The sequence below is a fragment of the Chlorocebus sabaeus genome, chromosome 18 (genome assembly GCF_047675955.1).
Source record: "Chlorocebus sabaeus isolate Y175 chromosome 18, mChlSab1.0.hap1, whole genome shotgun sequence".
Taxonomy (NCBI): Eukaryota; Metazoa; Chordata; class Mammalia; order Primates; family Cercopithecidae; genus Chlorocebus; species Chlorocebus sabaeus.
Window position 1 is genome coordinate 1,407,676 of NC_132921.1, and position 23,445 is coordinate 1,431,120.

General features: G+C 40.0%; 1 protein-coding gene across 9 annotated transcripts in view; it reads right to left on the minus strand.

Moving 5' to 3' along the window:
* The window catches only part of ATP9B (ATPase phospholipid transporting 9B (putative)), a 293,323-nt gene that overhangs the window by 92,985 nt on the left and 176,893 nt on the right, over positions 1–23,445 (minus strand). For all 9 annotated transcript variants that reach the window (XM_008013727.3, XM_008013730.3, XM_008013726.3 and 6 more), the window contains one exon: positions 22,424–22,584. In XM_008013727.3, the coding sequence (XP_008011918.2) occupies positions 22,424–22,584 (161 nt within the window). The remainder of the gene's footprint in view (positions 1–22,423; positions 22,585–23,445) is intronic.

A 23,445-nucleotide genomic window follows, 5' to 3' on the forward strand; every position in this document is an offset into this window, starting at 1 on the left:
ATGCATTATCTTTCATTTTATAAGGAAATACATAATATTGGATTTTAGACTTTAAAATAAATGAATTTACTGACATTTAAGTCAACAAACATGTTTACACCCAAAATAGTATTTGTAGGTGACAGAAAAACAGGTAACTCCTATTCTGTCCTTCAAGACAGTCTGTAATACCAGATGGGACAGAAAAACAGACTGTTGTGAGTGTGCCCACATACACCTGCAAGGGACAACCACCAGAGGCTTACAAGACAGGGCACACACACGGAGTGAAGGGAGCAGGCGGGGTCCTCCTGCAAATCAACATGGGAAATGGGCCTTAAGGTTTATCCACTTGTTTTACAATGACCAATGGGATATTTCCCGGGTTTCAGGTGCTAAACTGGAAAACAAAACAAATGGGATATGATACGACAAATAAAATGGTATCTGCTAACTATGCACGGGACTTCTTAGTTATTTTTAAAATTTCATAATTTAAGTCTGAGTAGTAAGACTGCAATTAAAGCACATATGACGAGTCATCTGATTGGGGACAATTCTGCAGAACCTTGCCGGGAGGCACTGGAGTGGCGCAGAAGGCTGGAACCCTGCAGACCTGGAACCCTACAAAGCGGCCATGTCAGAACATGCGTTCAAATCCCATCACTTTAGGGGGTAGACTCTGCTCATGTGGCAGGTGGCAGTGCAGTTCTTCCCATACAGCAACTCAAAGATGTTCACATAAGTCTAATTTAATCCTGTCAAGAAAGCAGACAGGATGTACTTACACCACAGAGTGAAACTGCTATTCAAATTCAAATGATTTTGACCCAGCGTAATGGCAATTCACATAGTTCAACTATTAATAAGTACACACTCATAAAACAGTCTTTAGGAATCACAGTCAATGAAGGAAGTCTGTATGTAAGTTAAAGAACATTAAATAATCATACTTTGACTTATCTGACCATAGAGTTTACATCTTAAAAATCCTACGTACTAGTCAGAAAGTAAGCCTTTGACAATTACACAGCTTTTAAGCCAGCACCTCACCATCTTTCACTATCTAAAATCCAAACTAATCAAAGACACAAGCACTACGTGAAGATGACTCAGAGCCCCCCTGCAAGATGACACTCAAGGAGGACACAGCGCCCACGTGGCCTCTTGTTGCAGGACGGCTGCAGCTCCCTGGCAAGGAGGGCTGGCTGGCCATGCCGACGCCTGCAAATTACCACCTGTTTGCCTCCAGTGCCTCCTACTAACAAATGGGCTAGAGAAAAAACCTTTCTTTATCAGCTGTGCTGAAGAGTATGTGAACTGCTGCCTGTTAAATGTTGAGAGGAGTGTTTGACAGGCAGAAAAGGCTCAGGAAATGCTAAGGACATTCCTGCAAATGGTTACTAAATAGCAGGGCTGCTCCACATGAGTTTAGGGTGAGTGGGAGGCTTGAAGAAGGAAAAGAAAACACACATTTACATGAACTCCTCTTTGATTTGGGCTTTGGAGAAAGATTCTGTGAATCAGAAAAAGAAAGTGGAAGTCATGGGCCACTTAGCTAAAATGTTAGCAATACTTAGGAAGGAAGGAGGCAGGCAAGGGGCAAGGTGGCCAAGAAATGACTGCCTTCCTGTACAGAAGAGAAAAAGGCTTGAAAGGGGGATCTGACTTCCTATTAAGCTTTTCATGGCTCTGATTCTTTGGCTCGGATATCTGCACTTTGGAAAACATGGCTTTCTATCTGTGTGCTGTGTTCTTTCAGATTTGTGTCACACTGTTTTGAAGAGTGTCAGCCTGCCTCAGCTACTATAATGCAAATGGGTTTCTGCTGTTAGCTGGGAATTTCTGAAGAGCTTGCAGTTGGCCACTGGGCTCAGGGTGGTGAAAGCCAAAGGACCAGGATGGCTCTTCTGGGCACTGCTCCTTAATCACGAGGGGCCTCTGGCTCACGAAACTATTTCCACGGTTACAAACTTATGCGGAGCTGTTGCATCATGGAATATTAAATTATTTCATGGAATATAATAATCAGCACTGAAATATGGTAAGTTGAATACAAGTGCTCTTGGAAGATTATATAAAGCAGGAGCTACTCATGAAAAGGTGAGAGATCATCTTCAGGATGAAAAAAGTAAGTAAAACTACTGCAGAATGCAAGTTGACAGCTTACTAGCGAAAGATCACTGAGCAAACTATACCCAACTTCAACTGAGACAATACATAGAGAGTATGTAATACCACATACAGCACATATAACACCACACAGGTTGCATATAACACCACACAGGACGCATCTAATACCACACAGGGAGTATGTAATACCACATAGAGCACATATACATAAATACCACACGGGTTGCATATAACACCACACAGGACGCATCTAATACCACATAGGGAGTACGTAATACTAATAGGATGCACATACTACCACATAGGGCACATCCACTACCACGTGGGGTATTTAATACCACATAAGGCGTATATAACAACACACAGGGAGCATTTAATACTACACTCAGAGCACACAGCTTACATGCATGTGATTCACATAGATTTTGTTAATGCAGCAATCTGTTCTTTAACGTTAAAAATCTCCACGATGCTGAGATTTCAAACGCTAAGTTGGCAGAGTATAACTATCACTGCTGAATTCTATGTAAGTTTTAGTAATGTTCTAATTTTATAGAATTTTAAAACCTACTCGGCTGTAAAGTACTATACTGTAACATAATTTGTCACCCCCTCAATATATATTAAACCTAGTATTTTGAGAAGAATTATAGAAATGGATTATAAAGTAATAAATACCAGCTACATTTTAAGCTCATTTTGTTGCTAATTTAGCAACTGTAAAATTGTTACCAAGAGACCTATTCCAGGTAAGTGGAAAAGGTATCTGTCATTTCAGACAGTTACCTGAAACAAAAGGCAATCATGACTTTTATGCAATATGAAAAATGAAATAAATGATCTTAAACAAATACTGTGTTCAGCAATGTTAAGAGTAGGAAGATAACGAACCTGTTTCACACTAAAGGAAGAAAGCATTCGTAAATCTCGGAATGTCAGCTCTCTTAATGACAGCTCCCTGTGATCCAAACAGTTCCTTCCGCTCCACAGCTACAAAAGTGTCTGAGGAGGTAACTTGGACTCTGAACAAATTTGAAGTGCATTTTCCTAAAATATACCATGCCATCTTATTTAGGCACCACGATGTTTGCTATATTTAAGCTCCAATTTGTTTTAATTAAACCTGCAGCATTTATCACCATCAGGTGAACCCAGTCCCACAACTTGTCTGAGAATTGCCCAAGATTCCCCTCAGGGAATGAATCTACCTGAAATAATTCACATGCGTTCCTCTGCCAGACTTATTTTTGGATTCTAACCTGAGCAAAATGAAACAGAAGTCATTTACGTCAGAATTTTTATCGAAAGAAATTAAAATCTTTTCCTATAAATCATAAAGCTGAAAGGACACAGAGGCCATTTGATCTGAATTTTCCCCAATATTTGTCACTCTGTGAAATCTTTAATTTTTTCATGACACATCAGGGAGGCAGGGGCTGGCACCCAAACATTCTCCCTGGGTGAATCCAGCCAGTGCGATCCATGGTGGACACAAGACTCAAGATGTCTAGGCCTAGTTTTCACCTCTCTCTGGGCTTCCGACTGATACATGTTCTATTTCCTGTGTCTTAGATTCATCACAAACACCCTGAAATGAAGAGATATACAACGGGTGTTAACATTCCCACTTCCTCTCCTTACATGCCAAACAAAGTAAAACACGCACAGGTACTCTTCCTCAGTGTGGAAAGTTTCTCCATCATAATGACTGGCACTGCCACCTGCTGCTGCAGCCAGACACCAGGAGTAATCCAGTTCCCTTTTCCTTCCAGTGCCTGCAGCCAGGTAATCAAGAACCCCTGCCAGTCCAACCTCCTAAGTTCCACAGCCACTGGCCTTCAGTGCTCCTTAGGAAGGAAGCAGGTAACTGTGTTTTACCTGTATTGATTCCTAATTTTCAAACCGTCTTAGACCAATAACAGACGTGATCTTTCTGAGCCTCAGTAACACCACCTGTCGAGTGCCATGGTCATTGTGTGGATTAGGAAGGATACATAAAAGGAGGTGACTGAGAGTTACAGTGGAGCAGGTAATCAATGAGAGGAAATGATCACTGGTCTGAAGAGTTAGAGGGTTTACGGCAAATGAAGAGCCTGAGCTACAGTGGAGAGAGCTCAGGGAGAGGAGTGAGGAGCGTATCTGTGCTGCGTTCAGTGGTGGGAGCTCAGGGAGAGGAGCGTATCTGTGCAGCATTCAGGGAAGGCTTTGGAGTGCATATGTGCACCAGGCACATCATACATATGTGCATACGGTGCATCAGGCATGCACAGACACATAGCTTACATATGTTGTGTTGCTGGAACAAAGGCAGAGATACACCCTAAACATGGAAGCATGCTATTTGATCTGCATCCATTGCATAAGATGTAAGGATAAACAAAAGTAGTCTTGGGTCCTAAGACACAGAAAATACAGCAAAGTATTACAGAAAGTCATTTAAATTGGTGTAAGCAAAATTCTAAATCCCACTGTAATGTTTCTGAGTGGGTGTGGGAGGACTGAAGATTTGCAATAAAGTGATGTTCTAGGAAGAGTGAACTGAGTACCAGCTTTGAAGATAAGTTGAATCAAAGAAAGACCAGAGGCAAGTGGTAAGCAAAAGACATTCCCAGCTGCACGTGCAGCTCACAGGGGCCGGTCTTCAGTGCAGCCAACTCCCAGCCTCCTGCTTAGACTGACAGTAGCCCCTAGGACCAGGTGCTGTGGCAACTGGGAAACAGAGTGCCTCAAGGCTTCCCTCACACTCAGGACTCTTCCGACTTTCATGTGGGAAGTCACTGTGAAATACACAGAGGGGCCTGGGCCTGAACTCTGGGGACAAATGGGGTTTCATTCCCCAGGCAAGCCCAAGGACACTGTTTGAAAAGTATTCTGGTTGGTTGAGAATGAATCAAAATCGGAAACTCAGGAATGGGGGAAAGGTGAGCACTGAGATTAATGACTCCATGTTGTTAAGCAAACATGGGTACCAACCTGAAAGGATGGCCACCGTTGCTTGTTGAAAATAGGATTTCCATATTAAAAGAAAATAACTATAAAATTAGGGTTTGTAGATACAGATTAAATGATCAAATACTAGGAAGTACAAAGGAGGAAAAAAGAGTAAATGAAGATTAAACTCCTCATGATATTTAAGAGGGGTCACACGTTATTGTTTGGTTCTCGACTTTGATATTTGAAATCAAGGTTTAAATATGTATTTGATAAAGTCAAGCAGTCGCAAATTTTAAGAGAGTTTTGCAATTTTCAAATAATTTAAAAATTTTAAAGTAAAATATATTCTGTATAGCAGTACGAATACAGTACACACACACACACACACACACACAGCTGCCATGTAGAATACATGAATGTGTGCATATAAATATAAATGAACACACAAGAATGAAGCAGCAAGGCTGAACACCTACGCCAGGATTGTGAAAGGAAGAAATATTCCTATTAAAGGCTAGCACTTTCAGCTTAAAAATAAATAAAATAAATACCGATTTATGCAATTTAAGAGCTACACCTTAAAACAAAATGTCTCCAAAAGGCTAAGAATAAAGGAATGGCAAAGATAAAAGGCAAATCCCCCAAAACCAAGCAGGTTGTGATCGTGTTAAGTACTAATAACAAAGCTAACCAGGCAAAAGGGAGCCGGTTAAAGGCCGCAGGGAGGATAAGCAGGAGCTTTTCAAGGTCAGAAAAGCTTAGTTTTCTATCCAACGGTAACACTAACCTCAGTAAAACTACAAAGGCAAGGACGTGCCTCAGGGAAGGCAGGGCCAGCAGGCGCAGGTCAGTGAGCCTGCTTCTGGAGCTAAAGTCAGGTTCCCGTTTCCTGAACACATTTCCAGTGACTTGAAATGTTGAATGAAGATGCTCCAAGGCAGAAGCAAGTGTGTATGTCTTAAGAAATGAACCTCCATCTCTGTTCCCAAATGAGTCCTATAATTAGTTTTTCAAATACGATTACCAAAAACACCTACCATAACAACAAACAGCACCACACAACACAGAGCAAAACAAGACGCCACAAGCAAGAGCCAGAAGACCAAGATACAACATAAAAAGATTGACAAAGATATCCAATACTGATACAGATTATAAAACAAATGGATACATAAAAAAAATTTCAGAATGTTTGCGTGGAATAGGCAACTTTAAAAATAAAATAATGTGATAAAGAAACCAACCAGAATTTTTAGAACTAAGAAATATCAATAATTAAAATTAAGAAATTCATTAGTTTAACAGCTGATTACACACAGTCAAAAAATGAGTAACTTGTTAGGTCAGTGAGGACGATAAAAAATGAAGTGTGGAAGCAAAAAAAGTGGCAAGTGCAGCAGCAAGAGCAGCGGAAACAAAGGTGCGGCGAGGACAGCGACCAAGCCCTGACCTCACGTCCCGCGCAGGATGCGACAGGCGGGGACACAGTGAGGACATCGACCAAGCCCTGACCCCACGTCCCAGAGTGGGACGTGACAGGCGGGGATGAGGCAGCATCTGAAGAGATGATGGCGGACTTTCTAGAATGAATAAAAGAATCTATGGAGTCAAGAAGCCCAACAAATCCTAAGTACTGTTTAAAAAGAAACATTGTACCTCAACACGTTATGTACAGTAGAGCAGACAATGCCACCAATGAGGAGAGGATGGAAAAGCAGCTGGAAGAGATGGATGGACCCAAAGAAGTAAAGTCTTAAAAGCAGTAACAGAAGCCAAAAAAAGGTGACAACCTAGAATTCTATACCCAATGAAACTATTTTCCAAGAAGGATGACCAAGCGATAATTGAGAGTTCCCAACAGACCAGCACCAAAAGCACAAAAAGCAAACACATTTCTGACAGAAGGAAAATTATTCTACATAGAAGGTCTAAGATGCAAGAAGACATTACAAACTGAAATGTGGATAAAACAAAATGACAGAGAATGTATAAACAACATCAGTGATATTGTTAGGTTTAAGAATAACTAGGATTTTCTTTGGGGTTTAAGAACAACTAGAATTAAAATAAGTGACAAAAATGGTGTAAGTCCAGAAGGGAGCAAATTAAGTTAAAAGCTCAAGGGAACTGACTTTTAACTCTGATAAGTTAAGAAGGTTTTTAACTTCTAGAGTAACTACTAAAAGAACAGAAACCACTTACATAACTTCTAAACTGCTGGAGAAAAAAGTTGCATTACAAAAAAAATAATAAAATGGCAAGAAAGGAGAAAAATATTGAACAGGTAAGTAATATTAAAAGCACAAAATAAAATAGCAGATTTAAACTAAAAACATAAACAGTATTATAATAATTGCATATGCACTAAATACTCTCGTCAAAAATAATCAAAGTTAGATAAAAATTAAACTAATTACAAGATGGCATGCTAATACAAGATGTATGCTAATTACAAGAGACACATAAAAATAAACATACAGATAAGTTGAAAGTAAAAAGATGGAAAAAGATATGCCAAAGAAATTAAAGACAGCTGGCATTGCTACATTAACACAAAACAAAGTAGAATTTAATGCAAAAAGCTTTAGTAGAGATAAAGAAAGTCACTTTATAATGAGAAACTGCTTAATTCACTAGGAATAGATAACAATTTAAATTTGTATGCATCCAATATCAAAGCCACAAAACATAAAATACTAAAAATAAACAGAATTCGAAGGAAAAATAGACAAATTCACAATAGTGGTGAGAGATTTTGACACATTTCAGCAACTTTTATGAAAGAGAAAGACCCTAGTGGTAGACAGAAACTGAAAAACAAGATTAAGAATCTTGACCTACCACGCAGATGAAATCATATGACCAACAATTTGCAATTCAAGTTGTTTTGAAGCACACAAAGAATGTTTATAAAAATGAACTAAATATTGGACCCTACAACAAGTCTCAACACATTTCACAGATCTGAAGTTAAAAAGGTATGTCCTCTGAGAAAAATACAATCAAACTATGAACAAAGATGTATTAGAAATTTCTCAACTATGCTTATAAATTAAGATAAGAAATAAGCTTGTAATAAGCATGGGTCAAAGATGAAATCACAGTCGAAATTAAAATATTCAGTACTTAACAATAACAAAATACTACAAATGAAAATACAATACAAAAATACTACATATGAAAACTTCTGAAACGCAACCAAATTAGTACTTATAGAAAAATTTATAGCCTCCAATACATATATTCACAAAGGGGGGAGAAGATGAACACGAATCAAGGAGGAAATAGACAAGTGAGAAAACATTAATGAAATAGAAAAATAATACACAGCACAAAGAATCCATAAAGACAAGAGTAGGTATTTCCATAAGAAATGAAAGTTGGCAAACCTATTGGAAGAGTAGTCAGGAAAAAAAAGAAAGCGGAAAGGGCAGAAATAACAAGTATGAATAATTAAAAAGGTTGATATCACAGATCCTATATATGTCAGGGATAACAGGAAAATATGAACAAACTGTTATAAATAAAACTGAAAATTTAAATACTTGATTATGAATTGAAAACTGTAACTTTGCAAAACTGACTCAAGAAATTAAAAACTTGAATAGTCCCATATCTAAATAGTCCCATAACTAAATCAAATGTGTCAAAAATGTTTCCACAGTCAAAAGCTGAGGCCCACATGGACTTCTTATGTAAATGTTCAAGAAATAAACAATTCCAATTTTAGATAAATTATTTTAGAGAAAGAAAATGAGAAAAAAATGTTTTTATGAGACTAGCATAATCCAGATACCAAACTCCACAAGAATGGTATGAAAAATAAAAATTACAAGTCAATTTCACTCCTGTAAATCAATGTAAAAATCTCACAGAAAATACAAGCAAATGGAATTTAATAATAAACAAAATAGTAATATACCATGATCATGTTGGGGTTTTGCTCCTAGAAATACAAGGTTGGTATGACACTAGAAAGTCAATCAATATAATTTGCCATGTTAATACATTAAAGAAGAAAAATTTGAAGATGAAAAATCTTCAATAGATTTAGAAAAATATTTCCTAGAATATTTTCATGATTTAAAACAACTTTTAGCAAAATAGGAACAGAAAAATGTCAATGTATTAAAAGGCTTCTATAAACAAACTTATAGCATACTTAAATGACACTGTTGAAAGTTTTGCCTTTGAGGATGGGAACAAAAGAATAATGTTTATTGTAATCACTTTTCTTTAGCAACATACTGAAGATCTTTGCTGCAGAAACAAGGAAAAGAAATAAATGGTGCAAAGAACTGGAACAAAAAAAAAGCTGTCATTATTTACTGATGATATGATTATATATAGAAAAAATTCAATACACCTGAAATTTAATAACTAAAATAGGATTTTTACCAGCATTGATAGTCAATAATTTTATAAAAATTAAGTTTATTTCTTTACATCAGCAAAGAGAGAGGAAATGGTTCTTTTAAGAACGATATTTACAGTATCATTTAAAAAATCTCAAGTATCTAAGAACTGCTCTAACAAAATTTGAGAAGACTTATTTTAGAGAAGACTTAAATAATACTGGGAGATACACCATATTCATGGCCGAGAAGAGCCAAAACACTCTTAAAGAACACAAGGGTGAATGAAACAGAATAGAGAACCCAGAAATAAGACTGCACACTTACAACCATCTGATCTTCCACAAACCTGACAAAAACAAGAAATGAGACAAGGACTTCCTATTCAATAAATGGTGCTGAGATAACTGGCTGGCCATTTGCAGGGGAGAGAAACTGGACCCTTTCTTTACATCATATACAAAAATGAACTTAAGATGAATTAAAGACTTAAATGCAAAACCCCAAACTATAAAACTCCTGGATGACAACCTAGGTAGTGACATTCAGGACACAGGCACGGGTGAAGATTTCGTGACAAAGACCCCAAAAGCAACTGCAACGAAAGCAAAAATTGACAAATGAGATCTCAATGAACTAAAGAATCTCTGCACATCAAAAGAAACTTATCAGCAGAGTAAACAGACAACCCACAGAGTGGGAGCAAATTTTTTTGCAAACTACACATCTGACAAAGGTTTAATATCCAGCATCTAAAAGGGACTTAAACAAATTTACAAGAAAAAAACTAACAACCCCACTAAAAAGTAGGCAAAGGACGAACAGACACTTTTCAAAAGAAGACAAACACGTGGCCAACAATCATACGAAAAAAAGCTCAACATCAGGCTGGGCGCAGTGGCTCACGCTTGTAATCCCAGAACTTTGGGAGGCCGAGGCGGGTGGATCACGAGGTCAAGAGTTCGAGACCAGCCAGACCAACATGGAATAACCTAAATGCCCATCAATGATAGAATGGATAAAGAAAATGTGGTACATCTACATCATGGAATACTATACAGCCATAAAAAAGAATGAGCTCATGTCCTTTGCAGGAACATGGATGGAGCTAGAGGCCACTATCCTTAGCAAACTAATGCAGAAACAAAAGACCAAATACCACATGTGCTCACTTATAACTAGGAGCTAAATGGTGAGAACACACTAAATGTGAGAACACACAGAGGAGGAAAATGCACACTGGGGCCTATCAGAGGGTGGAGGGTGGGAGGAGGGAGAGGATCAGCAAAAATAACTAATGAGTACTAGGCTTAACACCTGGGTGATGAAATAATCTATACAACAAACCCCCATGACACAAGTTTGCCTATATAACAAACCTGCATATGAGGACAGACTTGTTCTATTAAATGTCGAACTATTATAAAAGTCTATTAACACACACAGTTTGTTATTTGGTGGGAATACAAAAACAGTCCAAGGGAACAGAACAGGTAACCCAAACAGGCCCATGTGTATACAAATGCTTGGTACATGGCAGACGGGGCACTAGATCACTGGGAAAAGTCTTTTCTATAACTGGTGCTGAGACAATTGGTTTGCAAAAATATCGTATTTAAAAACTGTACTTCACACCATATATATTTAAAAAAACAAAAAACACAGTGGTCAAAGGAAAAACAGTTAAGCTTCTAGAAGATAATGTAAAAGGAGAGCTTCATCTCCTTGGAGTAGGGAAGGATTTTTTAAACAACATAAAAAGTGATAACCAATAAAAAAAACCCTCATATATTTGGCATGTAAAATCAACAATTGTTTTTTCATAATTTCACCAATGGGTGGGTAAAAAGTCAAACTACAGATTGAGAAAGATATCAGCAAAACATAAGCCGAAAAGGCCTTGGCATCTAAAATAGATAACTGCAAGCTGCTCAGAACACCAGACAAAAGACTTAGAAAGTTCACAAAAGAGAAAATCTAAATAGCCAATATATATGGGCATAATTGTTTAGTCTCACTATCAAGCTGGGAAACGATCATTAAAACTGCAATGAGAAACCCACTTATACGAAGTGTTGCTGAGGATGTGAAGTACTCTTGACGTTGATGTTGGAATGGCAAACTGGTACAACCACTTTGAAGAACAGTTAAAACATTATCTGGTAAATTTGGCAAATGATATAGCCAAGTAGTGCCATTCCTAGATACCTTATACCAGGGTGCCAATGTGTGGAATACACATTCATGGAGTGTTAATAGCAGCACTGCTGCCCACTGTAAAAACACTGGAAGCAACCCAAACCCCGGAAACAGCGGATATACTGGATACACTAGATACACTGGAAAGTGCTCATGCAAGAGAATGACAAGCTGCAAGAAACGAGAAGAGGACAACACAACCTCCTGCACGCAGCCATGTTAAACAAAAGGAGTAAGACAAAAAGAAAACATCCAGTATGATTTCAATTATAGAAACTAACAAAACAGGAAAAACTAATTCACAACTGACTCTCAAACAACACAGGCTTGAACTGTGCAAGTCACTCAGATACGGACTCTTTTTAGTAACTCAAGTCAACCCTCCGTATCCGAGGGCTCTGCGTCTGCAACCAAACATGCATCGAAACACAGTGTTCCTGGGAGGCGACCCCGCAGATACCGACGGTCCACCTGTCCTGTGGATAGGTTTTGCAGGGCTCACTGTGGGACTTGGGTATGCATGGGTTCTGGTATCCATGGAGGCTGCTGGAACCAATCCCCCATGGGTACCAAGAGATGACTGCATATATTTATATATGCAATTTTTAGGTGACAAACCTTTAGGAAAAGCAAGAAATTAACAATAAAAGCAGCATTTCATAATGTATACATACACCAAAACATTATATTGTATCTCATAAATAGATATAATTCTCTATTAAAAATGAAATGAAAACTTTAAAGCCCACACATTTCAAAACAAAACAATGCTCAAAGGCTGCTGAAGCAGCCCGTGCAATGAAAAGTAATAACTTTTTTGATAGATTAAAACAAATTTGTTAACTATAATTTTTTAAAGCCAAGACAGTGATTATTTCAAAAGAAATGAAATGAATTGTGCAAAAATGTATCTTCTAAGCCAATATAAAAACTGGCACATAATTCATGCTATAACTAATAAGAGATTTATACAGAAAAAGTATAAAAGGAAACATCTTAAACGTGTATGGCACCTTAACTCTGAAACTGCGTGAAGATAATGGTGCTAAGTGCTAGATGGTTTTTGCAGCCACGCTGGACCCTCAGGGTTCATATATGGAACCCCCGGCATATGTGCCACGTAAAGGGGATGGACTGTGGTATTAGAAAAGCAGTATTAACCAGTTTTCCTGTCACAGCATCTCCACTGACCTTAAAAATCTGGAAAACATGCTTCATCGTAGAAATTTTTCAAATTGTTTCCCCAAACAGTCTTAGAAACCTCTTCATTTTTCTGAATTTTCTGAGTTCAAATAAGCAAACCGGAAAAAGGGGCTCTTTAGCCAAAATTACTTCTAAACTATGCCCTTTTTCTATCAAATGACTTCTCTGTTCGCCAGCACTATTTCCACAATTAGAGGCAATAAGGTTTGTATATATAAAATAAAACTTTGTTTTATTTCAACTTTATATAAAACTAGTGATGAGAGTTCATGAGTTAGCCATGCTCAGTAACTAAAAACTTAACATAAAGATAAATTATAGAAAAGTATTTTTTTCCTAAAGAAAAATATATTATTGAAAAAAAAAACAAACTCTAAACAACCTTGAACGTTTAGGGACAGGTTTTTGGCTTTTGTTGAGGGCTAGGTTGTGGGGAGAGGAGGAGGAAGTAATTTAAAGTTTTAGATAAGTTTTACTTCTATGGAGAGAAAGAGCAGGGAAAGGAGAGGGAGGGAGGGGAACAGGGTGTCCAGATGAAGACGCTGAGGACTGAGCTGCAGGGCCCCGAGGATGCGCGCCATTCATCCCTGCACGCTCACACACAGCGGCACGGGGCGTGTACTAAGCTGAATGGCCCATCGCAATACCTTCCCAAAAGCACATACTTGGATGTTGAGTAAATGAAGAACCATTACACATTCAACTAAGTGTTTAGCATGCAGAAGGCTGAGCTGCCTATTAAAAAGTGAGAGCTTAGCAGGACACTTAGCAGGAAAAGGAGACATTCTCCCACAACACTCGAGGAACAACAGGCAGAAAGGAAACACTCCTGAATATCGGGAAACTGAACTGTTTCTTACAAGCCAAACAGTAGCCATGGGACACTGTAGCATCTCACCCTTCCTGACGCTACCTTGCCAAGAGCAGGGGATGAAGCATTTTGTGAAAAATGACTCTATGTGGTGTGCTGGTTTCTTAAAGATGCCATCACTAGATGTCTTACAGCAACAGAATTCTATTTTCTCACCATCTGGAAGGTGTGGGCAGAGCTGTTTCCTCCGGGACACTGGTCGGGGGTGGGGCGGGGTGGGGAGGGTGGAGGTGGGCTGTTCTGCCTCTCTCCAGCTCCGGGTCTGCTCACAGTCCTTGGCGTGCCCTGGCTTGTAGCGGAATCATTCCAGTTTCTGCCACTGTCTTCACCTCACCTTCTCCTTGGCATATTCCTACTCCTTCGATTACAAGGACATTCACTGCAATTAGGGCCTACTCTAATTCAGGATGGTCTCGTTTAGAGACCATTATCTTAATCATATCTGCAAAGACTCTTTTCTCAAGTAAGGTTCCATTCACAGATTTCATGTGGGCACATGTTTTGGGGGCCATCACTGCATGCACGGGAGTCCACCCTCTAGCATTTCCCAAATTTACATCAGTCCCAATACATTTACCCCATCCCAATATCCCAAATGTCTCAGCCTACTATAGCATCAACATTGAGTCCAAAATCTCATCCAAACCGCATCTGCTCAAATGTCCCAAATCTCATCATTTAAACCATCTAAATTAGGTATGTGTGAGACACTGGCCATGGTCCATCCTGGGACCTAAGTTCCTCTCCACCTGTGGACCTGTGAAACTAGAAAACAAGCTATCTGCTCCCCAAATACAGTGGTGGCACAAGGATAGATAGATATTTCCATTCCAAATGGGAGAAACTGGAAGGAATGTAAGATCACTGATCCCAAGCAAGTCTGAAATTCAGCAAGGCAAACTCTGTCAAGTTTCAAGAGCTGAGAATAACAGAATAACTGCGTCTCAGTGCCCCTTAGGCTGACAGCTCCGTGACCTCTGCACTGCCCATGTCAATTCTGACCCTGGGGTCATTCTTCCTCTTTCTGAAAGGGAGCACATGCTGGCAGCCAGTAGCTCTATCAAGCTGTTTCCTGCCTATAAGATTTTGGGAGTCCAACAGACTTCTCTCATCTCATCCTGTCTTGTTCCTTTAGGTCAAGCTGGTAGTTTCTGCTGATAAAACATGATGGGTCTCCTGTGTATACCCTGAGAGTCCACACTATTAGAAAACAGACTCCAACACAGATCCTTCTTGGATAGCCCCTCTCTATTCCTGGTTTCTGCAGAGTACATCCTTTAGTCAGCTCCTGAGAGGGTCTGGCTCTGTGTCCCCACCCAAATCTCATCTTGAATTGTAATCCCCATGTGTAGAGGGAGACAGGTGATTGGATCATGGGGGCGGTTTCCTTTATGCTGTTCTCATGATAATGAATGAGTTCTCGTGAGGTCTGATGGTTTGATGAGTGTGGGATGGTTCCTCCTTCACATGCTCACACCTTCTCCTGCTGCCTTGTCATGATAATGAGTTCTTCTGAGATCTGATGGTTTGATGAGTGTGGGATAGTTCCTCTGACGGTTTGATGGGAGTGTGTGATGGTTCCTCCTTCACATGCTCACACTTTCTCCTGCTGCCTTGCGAGGTGCCTACTTCCCCTTCCACCGTGATTGCAAGTTTCCTGAGGCCTCCCCAGCCATGCAGAACTGTGAGTCAATTCAATCTCCTTTGTTTATCAATTACCCAGTCTAGTGTAGTATCTTCACAGCAGCGTGAGAACAGACTAATACCTGCCTCTAATCTATCTCTTCAAAGAGCAAAACGCCACCTGGACACACCCTTGGTGAATGCTTTCCAAACAGTATCATTTCCCAATATCAGCATTTTATGCAATCTGGATAGGCTCCAAATATTCCAAATCATCAATACCTGAATATCACATCTAGGTCAAAAGAAGTTGAAAACACTCTTTTTAACAAGCATTCTACCTGGAAAATGAGGTCTTACTAAAGCTGTTTGGTAAATTAGCAAAAACCTGTAAAATGTCACAGAAAGAGTACCTAACCGAAAAGCAACCTGATACAGCTCCTAAAAGTTTTCCTTCAGAAAAGTTCTTTCCTAAATCCAGGAGCAATGACTGCTGTGCCTGTGCTGCCTGACACTTTTGGTCTTCCGGGGGAGTGCCGACTGCACAGTGCTCTGGGGATCCCCAGTACATCTGCTCTGGAAGCTCAAGGGCAAGCATCCCTACGCTCACTGGGTCGGATGCCAGACCCCTGGTAAATGAGAATAAACTGTGTCTCCCAAGCCACACACACCCTGCACCTTCAGTGCTTTCAACAAAGTCGCTGTATTGACAAGAGGTTCCTCGGTGTTCTCAGAAGGACAAAGCCGCTGTATTGACAAGAGGTTCCTCGGTGTTCTCAGAAGGACAAAGCCTCTGTATTGACAAGAGGTTCCTCAGTGTTCTCGGAAGGACAAAGCCGCTGTATTGACAAGAGGTTCCTTGGTGTTCTCGGAAGGACAAAGCCGCTGTATTGACAAGAGGTTCCTCGGTGTTCGCAGAAGGAACACCTTTATCACTTTGTCAAACAACATTCTGCCTGTAACACACACATATGCCTCATGTGGGAGTAAAAACACTGACCCACACTGGTAGATAGTTTTTGCATTATCAACTACACTGGTATATAGCATTTCAAAGCATATGGACGAAAGAGGTAATAATTAAAGAGGGAAGTAACTGCAAGTCCCTGACCTCAGAACTTTAAATGAATACAGAATTCTGATAATCAATTTTCCTTTTCTTATGAGAGATGCACAGGATTTAGGGAACATGTACGAATTTTAGAATTACAAAAGTAAAAGTTAAATACTATAGTATTTTCCTTTGAAATTTACAATGTAAATTATATCAAGTAACTCAAAATATTTTACTTCATATAGAGGAATTTTTATAAAACAGCTTAACCTTCTTAAATTTGAAAAGCCCTTTAAGAGTGTTGGGACAACAGAGAAAAAAGCACTTTACTTGGGAAGCCGAGGTGGGCAGATCACAAGGTCAGGAGATAAAGACAATCCTGGCTAATATGGTGAAACCCCATCTCTACTAAAAATACAAAAAATTAGCCGGGCGTGGTGACAGGCGCCTGTAGTCCCAGCTACTTGGGAGGCTGAGGCAGGAGAATGGCGTGAACCCAGGAGGCGGAGCTTGCAGTGAGCCGAGATGGCGCCACCGCACTCCAGCCTGGGCAACAGAGCAAGACTCGATCTCAAAAAAAAAAAAGAAAAAAAAGAAAAAAAAGAAAAAAGCACTTTACTTTTCAGATTTGCATACCATGCAAAACCAAAACATATTTCAGAAGTCTTACCTTTTATTCAATCCAAAAGCATATTTAGCAAATACTAGAACATGTCGTTATTCATATTTTACGTCAACTTTGCAAAAGGAAAACAAACTTGGCTTTAATCAAATGTGAACTTTAATGCCCCGAATCAGTGTCCTGTGCTTTTGACATCAGCGGATCTCGCCCCGCGTGCACCCTGTGTCACTGCATCCTGAGTGAGAGAAACACGGCAGAGCCTCGTGTTGAAGTGGTGTGAGATGTTCTGGAGCCAGAGGGGAAGTGACAGTTCTGCCCCGAAAGCCTCTCCAAGCATGACCGAACATGCTAAACATCAAACTGTTGACTGAAAAACCAGAGCAAGAGAGACCTGCAGAAAGCCTGCTATCGTCCTCATTTTCTAAGCAGACACTAGAGAAGGATACACAGACTTAATCTGGGGTGTGGGTATTTTTTGTAGATATAAATATGCATAGTCGTATTTGTAAGTCTGTATAAATACACTGGAAATGTTTGACAGAATTTGAGTAGAGACAGCAGGATTACAGATCATACTTATCATCTTCTCTTATTATTAGTTTTTTCTTTCTTTCGAGACAGGCTCTTGCTCTGCTGCCCAGGCTGGAGTACAGTGGCGTGATCTTAGCTCACTGCAGCCTCCACCTCTGGGGCTGACGCAATCCTCCTGCCTCAGCCTCCCAACTAGCTAGGACTACAGGCGCATGCCACCATGCTTGGCTAATTTTTTGTTTGTTTGTTTGTTTTGGAGAGACCAGGTTTCACCATATTGCCCATGCTGGTCTCTAACTCCTGGACTCAAGCTATTCGCCTGCCCTATTTTCTATTTTGTTTTACTATAAATACATATAATTACGAAGGTATGAAAACAAAAATTAGTTTTAGTTAAAAAATGCTTATTACACAAACTAATTTTCATAACTATAATTAATTTTTCTTGGTAACCGGATACAGGAAAAAGGTCAAATCTTTCTATATTATTTTACTAAAGAAAGAAGTAACTGGAGATAGTCCATATAAATAAAATATTTCACTACAACATAATGAAAGTCCCAATACTGTTCAATAGTTTCTGTCAGTTAAAGACAGAGGTACCCTGGATACAAAAGGAAGCAAAGCTCTCATTAGGCCTTTTACGCAGTGAAAGAGAAGCAGTCTTGAAAGGAACATCATGTGACATTCTAGAACTGAAAGAAATCAACTGACATTAAGAAAAATCAAATTAATGAGAGCAAAAAACAAGGAATTCCTAGAAAAAGATGTGTTTGCTCGACAGACACGGGAGCAGGCGCCCTGTGCTGGAGGCTGGGGAGGCTGAGAGGGAGTGCACGTGTGCCAGCCACCGGCCGTCTCTGCTGTGCTGGGACAATGTGCTTTCTCTGCCAAGACATTTTCCCCAGGTCTTCCACGGTGGCCTCACCATGCGGGCCGCCGCTTAATGAGCACCCGGCCAGGGAAGGCCCACATTGCTCTGAAGGCCTGCAAGGTTCTCTCTGTTCCAGTGCCCGGTTTGACTTTACTACATAGTGTTTTACTACTATGTAACTGTTTCATTTATGTGCTTTCACCTGTCCCCTCCGATTAAGAAGAGGCCAAGGGCACTGGATGGCCTGCCCATTTGTTCTGTGTCAGCAGGGGCCAGTGCATCAGCTTTGACTATTTACTGACCACAACACTTACCTTGCTACCTTGTATTGTCTCTTTCTTTCTTTGAGACAGAGTTTTGCTCTTTTGCCTGCCCAGACTGGAGAGCAGTGGCGCAGTCTCGGCTCACTGCAACCTCCACTTCCTGGGTTCAAGCGATTCTCCTGCCTCAGCCTCTCAAGTAGGTGGGATTACAAGTGTGTGCCACCACACCCCACTAATTTTTGTATTTTTAGTAGAGAAGGGATTCCACCATGATGGCCAGGCTGGTCCCAAACTCCTGACCTCAGGTGATCCACCTGCTTTGGCCTCCCAAAGTGCTAGGGATTACAGGCATGAGCCACCTCGCCTGGCCAAAATAAAAAGCGATGGGATTGAATGTGAATAATACGCACTGTATTTTCCAAGCCTTACTTCAGACATAATCATTAAGGTTATTCTTCTGTAAATGAAATTTACCCTGCTAAAAGCCCTTATCCTCTTTGAAAAAAGACCGATCAAGAATATGTAGGATGATTCGCTAGAAACACCCTTTTACTACTGCAGTAATGCCAAGAAGGCTGCGGCCTGGAGGTCTAGTGCAAACACTGAGTATAAACCAAACAGGATGACAAGATGAAAGCAAATGTTGACTAGTAAAGCATGTAAGTGGATGGGAGAGGGGACATAAGCTGACTTAAAATATTTTAGGGTCTTAGCATTGATTGAGAGGAGAGTAAAGATAAAGCTTAACTTTAAACTTTACTAAATATTACATATTAAATATGTAAAACTTCTAGGGAAAGCACAATAATAGAAATATAGGGTATCATTTCAAGTTAATAGAAAAAATGGAGTTGAAAAAACTCCAAAGGTTGCAAGAAAGAAAAGAAAAATATAGAAGTAAAACAAACAGCAAAAATAAGGTGGCACAAATTAATGCAAATAAAGTGTTAATCACAGTAAGTGTAAAGACAGTAGCATGGGATTTAAGACAACATCACTACCACCTAGCTAATGCTGTTTATAAGAGATTTTCATTCACCAGAATAAGAGCTATTCTAAACCTGTAAGCAACTAATAACATAGCCTCACAATATATAAAGCTAGAATTCACAAAATGGCATGGGAAAATGGACAAGTTCATTATTATGGTGAGAGATTTGCACACTCTCAGTAAATAAAAAGTTAAGAAGTTTTTTTTTTTAAAAAAAAAAAAAGTAAAGCGCATACATTAAAGAAGATCAATCTAATGGATATAGAATGATTCATGTAAAAATACACATATTTTTAAAGCATACATGGAATATTTATAAAATGACCACATACCAATCCACAAAGCAAATGGTAATGAAAACAACATGCTATGAGGCTCTGGAAGCAACTTGCAGGGGAAGAATCCCAAACATGTTCTGTGTTATGAAGCTCTGATAAAAATGAACGCATAACCTAATACAACCCAAAAGGCAGATGCTGCAGAAGTGTCTATTAACGTATTTTGGGAGTTGGAATACATTTTCTCCGTAGGAGAAAAATATGCCACCCTTGAGACAGGTTCTCAAGCTGGCACAAACATGTATATGTGCCCCACTACGTGCCTTACGTGGAGCTCCTGAGAACCAGAGACTCAACTCCCATTAGTCAGAAGGTCTTCGAGTGACAAGGCCACAGTGTCAGGAGGTGTTCCCTGCAGCTCTAGGAGAAGCAGCTCCTCCATCTGGGCCAGTCACTGCAGCCTGCTTTGCCTGAGACAGGCATTCCAACCAGTGGAAACTAAGAAAAGCAGGAGAAATGTCTTATTTCCTCCTTCACTTGATGGCTAACCTATCTTCTCACGTGACAATACAAAAATGGATACCAGGGTTCATTCATGTGTCTGGAGACAAAGGAGACTCTTGGGGAGTGGGTGGCATCAAACGGAGGAAGCTGGTGGAGAGAAGATACAATGTGTGAAGGGCCTGGGATCAAGGTGAGTATTTAGGCTGAACAACAAATGAGAACCACCTGAAGGACCATCACATCCGAATAAGTAAATTCTGGCATGACAGACAGATAAAAAAGGCAGGTTACTTTCTGGTTATACTTTGTTAATTGCCACTTAGCCAGTGGGGGGCTGGGTATTTTCAGGACAAAGACGAACAGAGTCCACTTGTGGCACTCAATACGTGCTGGCACAAGAACTGTGATGATCTGTGCTTGGGTCCTCTGAGCAGGACGGGGCCTTTGTAATGGGTCCATTCAACAAATACTTACGGAGGCCCTACCACATCCCAAGCGTGCTCCGTTTTAGGCCCTAACTAGGACACAACAACAAACGGGCCACACAAGGCCTCTATTCTCACAGGGCTTAGTGAGAAGAAAGAAATGGGCAACAAACAAGATGAATGTCATAGAGATCTACACAGAATTCAATAGGCTGCTGTGATAGCAAGTGGCTGGCTGTTTCTTGGTCTGTACTGAGCAGACAAAGGCAGCCTCTCTAAGGAAGAGTATTTAGGGTAAAAGCCAAGTGACAAGCCTAGCCACGGAATGATGAGGTAGAGGAGCACTGAAGCAGAGGACACAGCTAGGGTGGGAAGCAGCTGGCACATGGGGATAGCTGCAGTGTGGTGGGAGAGGAGAGTGGGGAAGCTGGGCCTAAGGTTCAATCCACAAGTCAGGTTGGAACAGCCATCTCTGCAGTCAGCTTTATGGAGTGCAGAAAGTCCATGTCAGCAGCAAGTCACACAGCTGCAATGAGAAGTTGCTGTTTGCTGCGTGCTCTCTGCACAGGCCTGGCCACCGTGAACCAGCAACACTGTGGAAGGGAGCGTCCACAGGAATCTGTGCTGTGATGGGCAGAAAGGAGGCTGATTTCCTACCTCTCAAATAGACTGGGTGAGAGCAGCTGGATTCATTCCCAGCACTTGTCTGTGAGGGCAGTGCAGTGTGTACACCTCCCAAGAACAGATTATAGCTCTGACTTTAGGATGTAACTACATGGAAGTGACATCACCTTTTAGAGCAAATTTTGGAGAAAGCTGGGTTAGAAACAGAGATATCTTTGTCTTCAAAGTGGCTACATCCTTGAGCCTAAGCATTCTATACTGGTTTAGTCCATTCTCTGTTACAAAAGGCAGATGTTCCAGACTCGTACTTTACCCACCATTAGGTTTCAGTTGTTCATGCCTATGAAAACTTTAAATCATACATATTAAGAATAACTTTCTTAAAATATTTTTGAAAATACTTTAAAATGGATTTATGTTCATATGGGAAAATATTAGTCTTTACATTAAATAGGCATCTAATATTAACTACTTATATCCCAATCTGTAGTTATAACATAGGTTAACATTTTGAAATGATAGTCCATATTAAAAACACAGCCTTAATATTTTATCTAACTTGACAGATATTAGATATATTAAATAGAACTTTAAAATGCCAATGATTCCACATAGATCAAAGGGCACTGGAAATTTAAAAGTCTATCAGCAAAAAACAAAACTAATTTTGTGCAATTCTGGTTTATGTTTCATCAGGAAATATCTTCTGATTGTTGAAGAGGACACCATCAACACATTCACTATTAGGAAAGTATGACACCTCTAGATCATTCCACCGGCACTGACGACGTCTCCCCAACAACATTTCCACTGAAGAATTCCTCCAGATTCCTCATAACTCGTGGCTCTTACTTCTCTAGCTTTGTTTGGATAATTTCTTTCACACTGAGAAAGATAAATTTCAATAAAATCATACTCAATGAAACCAGACATTTGTTTTATTTTCGTTTTTAAACCTACCTTATGGGAATGATGTAAGAAAAGAGGAGAAGGAACCGAAAAAGATTGCGGTACCATGGACCCACAAATCCTTGTAAGGTTACCATGACAACAGAAAGAGCAACTAAAGCCAAAAATAGTGCTTTCGTCAGCCGATTGAGTTCAAGGTCCAACAAACCAACCTGAAAGAAAAACACATAATACATGAACAAGCTAACCACAATGTCCCTAATATTATAAATCAGAATGCGTGGTAATGATGACAAAAAAAACTTTAAGATTTTTTGGTATTAGCCTTTATTATAATGAAATATGAAAATGTTACTAACTTTTCTCCTGAAAAACCTTTAACAGATTCAGGCAGAATTTCTAGAAATGAGTCATGATTCCCAGAGCATTTCCAGAAAGGGTCTACTGACAAAACACGAGGCCAGAGCACACAGCCGCAGTGAACTCAGACATGGCCTCTGGTCGGGTGGTGCATTGGTCACTGGCTCAGGCAAAGTGAAACGCAAGCCTAGAGAAGGGCACTGGAAGCTTGCTCAGGGCGCGGCCCGGGAACAGAGAGTTCTGAGGGTGCAGGCGTGTCTTCCTTGCACGTGCCACGCCATGGCCATGCCTCTGTTATCCGTGTGGCGCCTCTGCACATCCCCCATGAGGATTCTACTCTAGATGGAGAGTTCCCAAGAACAGGACAGTATGTATGTCTTTCCGATCTACCAACAGTCTCTTTGAAAGAACTTGTCTTACAGCAAAAAAAAAAAAAAAAAAAAAAAAAAAAAAAGCAACAGATAGTTAGCTCAAAATAAAACCTTTTTAATTTGCACAAATCATACATTGTATGATCTCCCAGTCAGGTACACTACACACAAGTCCATTCTATGGATCGTTTACCAGCTGAGCAAAATGTGAGGGAAAATTATGTCAATAAGAATCAGTTCATTTTTTTGGCTGCATTCTGTATAGGATCTTGGAAACGGTGAGAACTAGCAACCCAAAAAGCTCTCACTGCACAAGTTAAGAGAATACAGCTCTTTTGAAGC